Source organism: Rutidosis leptorrhynchoides, chromosome 5 (assembly GCF_046630445.1).
Source record: "Rutidosis leptorrhynchoides isolate AG116_Rl617_1_P2 chromosome 5, CSIRO_AGI_Rlap_v1, whole genome shotgun sequence".
Lineage (NCBI taxonomy): Eukaryota > Viridiplantae > Streptophyta > Magnoliopsida > Asterales > Asteraceae > Rutidosis > Rutidosis leptorrhynchoides.
The window spans coordinates 283,667,176-283,670,553 of NC_092337.1; the positions used below are offsets into that span (position 1 = coordinate 283,667,176).

Consider the following 3,378-nt stretch of genomic DNA (forward strand, 5'->3'; position numbering starts at 1 on the left):
TCCAGGCTATTTCATTCTGTTCAAATGTTGTATGATTCCGATAAACAAGAGGCATTAGAGGCTTCTGTTAAGGAGCTCCGGGATGACTATGATAACCTTAATGCTAAGGTAGAGCTAATTAGGCCGTGGATGGAGCGATAAGCGGGTAGTGTTAATAGAATAGAGCGAACCAGGTTCGATTTTGATTCAAGGTTGGGTGTTATAGAAGCCATACATGTAGAGGACTTGCAAATGTTTACTTAAGATCGTCAGTGGAGATCTTAGGTTGCTATGGGAGATTGTGGTGATCCCTACCAGTGTTTCATGGCATTAGTAAATTTTGACTATCTACCACCTAATCAGATATATATAGGAATAGTTGTAGTAACTTAAATTTTACTAGCAAATTATCTAAGTGAACTGTAATGGGTAAATATTACCAAGTTTTGTAATTATAAAATACTAATGGAAAAGGCTTTTATTATTGTGAAGTTTAGTTCATTTTCTTAATTGTGCCATCATGTACAATCACTACTATTTATTTTGTATATATTATTTTATGTAACTGATGGTCTCTTTTGATTATCATGAAGGATAATGCAAACAGGAAGGACTTTTACCGATGCCCAAGTTGATGAGATGATCAGTCAAAGGGTTAATGAAGCTTTAGCTGCTACTGAAGCTCAGAAAGCGCAAGCTAATGCGAGTCAGGTTGGAGGATCTGGTGGAAATAATGCTCCACAAAGATGTACTTACAAAGAGTTCATCAACTGCAAACCTGAAACTTTCACTGGAATGGAAGGACCGGTTGGTTTGATGAGGAGGTTTGAGAAGCTCGATTCAGTCTTCAGGATCAGTAACTGTGTGGATATAGATAGAGTAAATTTTGCCACCTCTACTCTTCAAGATAGTGCTCTAACATGGTGGAACTCTTTTGCTCAGTCCGCAGGCATGGATGAAGCTTATGCAACATCATGGGAAGAATTCAAGCGAACGATGAGCGATGAGTATTGTCCAAGGAATGAAATTCAGAAACTTGAGATAGAGTTGTGGAATTTAGAGGTTCAAGGGAATGAAATCACTGGACATGCGAAGCGATTCCTAGAACTTCCTTTGATGTGTTCAGAGTTTGTTAATACTGAAGAAATGAAGATCGAGAGGTATGTGTGGGGACTCTCGAAGGACATCCAAGGTGATGTAAAGTCATCTAAACTCGGAACTCTTCAAGGTGCTATCTGAATGGTACACAATCTGATGGACCAGATAACGTGTCGTCAAAATCCGGAAGCAACAACAGATGTGAAAACCCAAGGCAACAAGCTCAAGTGGAAAGAGAACCAAGGAAATAGTTCTCAGCAGAAGAAGCAGGATAATCCCAAGTCCGAGAATACTAGTGCCAACAATAATTACATTGGCAAGAAAGCTTATTGTAATCGATGTTATAAGCATCATTACGAAACTTGCACTATTATTTGTGATATGTGCAAAAAGGTAGGACACATGTCCAAAGATTGTAGAGACAATCTCGCGCAGCCAACTAGAAACTAACCCAAGACTTGTTATAGATGTGGACAAGTGAGGCACATGAAGAATCGATGTCGGAATGCCAAGAAGGATGGAAATGCAAAAGGAAGAGCATTTAATATCTCGGCAAAAGGAGCTCATGAGGATACTGATTTGGTCACATGTACATTTATTTTTAACAACTGCATTACTTATGTACTATTTGATACTGGTGCTGATAGAATTTTTATTTCTAAGGATTTTAGTACTGTGATTAACGTACCTTCCACTTCTTTAATCACTAAGTATACCATAGAATTGGCTAATGGCAAATTTTTTAAAGTAGATAAGATCTTTCTGGGCTGTGCTCTAACGTTAACTCATAAACTATTTGAAGTTGATCTTATGCATGTTGAGTTAGGTAGTTTTGATGTTATTATTGGTATGGATTGGTTATCTAAGAATCATGCGGATATTTCTTGCGCGGAGAAAGCCATTCATATTCCTCTCACGAATGGTGAAACCTTAGTAGTTTAAGGAGAAAAGAGTGGCGCGAAACTCAACATCATTTCATGCATGAAGGCTCGAAAATATTTTAGGAAAGGATGTCAATCCATTCTCGCACACGTAAAGGAGATAGAGTCGGAGAAGAAGCGAATAGAGGATGTACCAGTAGTAAAGGATTTTCCTGGAGTTTTTCCTGAGGATTTACCTGGTCTTCCTCCGCATAGACAAGTTGAATTTCAAATCGACTTGATTCCGGGAGCTGCACCTGTTGCTCGACCACCGTATCTATTAGCACCTTCGGAATTACAGGAGATGTCGAACCAGTTACATGAACTGTTGGATAAAGGATTTATTCGACCTAGTTTATCACCTTAGGATGCTCCTATTTTAATTTGTTTGTAAATAAGAAAGATGGATCTATGAGGTTGTGCATAGATTATCAGGATCTAAACAAATTGAAGATTAAGAATTGGTATCCACTACCAAGGATCGACCATTCGTTTGATCAACTACAAGGATCTAGTATATATTTGAAGATTGATTTGAGATCGGTTTATCATCAGCTAAGAGTCAAGGAAGATGATATTCCTAAGACAGATTTTAGGACGCGATATGTCCATTACGAGTTCTTAGTCATGCCATTTGGTTTGACTAACGCACCTACGGTATTCATGAATCTCATAAACCATGTGTGTAAGACGTTTTTGTAGTGACCCGAACTTTTCCATGTTTATATATATTAAATGAAATTGATACTTACATGATTAAGTGTTTCCAACATGTTAAGCAATGAAACTTGTTAAGACTTGATTAATTGAAATAGGTTTCATATAGACAATTGACCACCCAAGTTGACCGGTGATTCACGAACGTTAAAACTTGTAAAAACTATATGATGACATATATATGATTATATATATAATTAACATGATATTATGATAAGTAAGTATCTCATTAGGTATTTTAACAATGAGTTATATACATAAAATTGAGTTTATTGAATTAAGAAACTCGAAACGATATATATAACGATTATTGTTATAACAACGTCTTACTAATTATATATGAATCATATTAATATATTGTTACACTATGTTTAATCATGATAAACGATAAGTAAACATGTCATTATGTATATTAACAATGAACTACATATGTAAAAACAAGACTACTAACTTAAGGATTTCGAAACGAGACATATATGTAATGATTATCGTTGTAACGACATTTAAATTTATATATATCATATTAAGATATATTAATATATCATAATATCATGATAATATAATAATTTAACATCTCATTAGATATAATAAACATTGGGTTAACAAGATCGTTAACTTAAAGGTTTCAAATCAACATTTACATCTAACGACTAACGATGACTTA

At 35.3% G+C, this 3,378-nt stretch overlaps 2 protein-coding genes across 2 annotated transcripts; both read left to right on the forward strand.

The window, feature by feature from the left end:
- Positions 1–576: 576 nt before the first annotated feature.
- Positions 577–1,218, forward strand: LOC139849404 (uncharacterized). Its single transcript, XM_071839060.1, has one exon. The coding sequence runs from the start codon at positions 577–579 to the stop codon at positions 1,216–1,218; it is 642 nt and encodes a 213-aa protein (XP_071695161.1).
- Positions 1,219–1,563: 345 nt separating this feature from the next.
- On the forward strand, positions 1,564–2,019 carry LOC139849405 (uncharacterized). The gene has a single exon (XM_071839061.1). It carries the CDS (start codon positions 1,564–1,566, stop codon positions 2,017–2,019), a length of 456 nt encoding a protein of 151 aa, XP_071695162.1.
- The last annotated feature ends 1,359 nt before the right edge of the window (positions 2,020–3,378 follow it).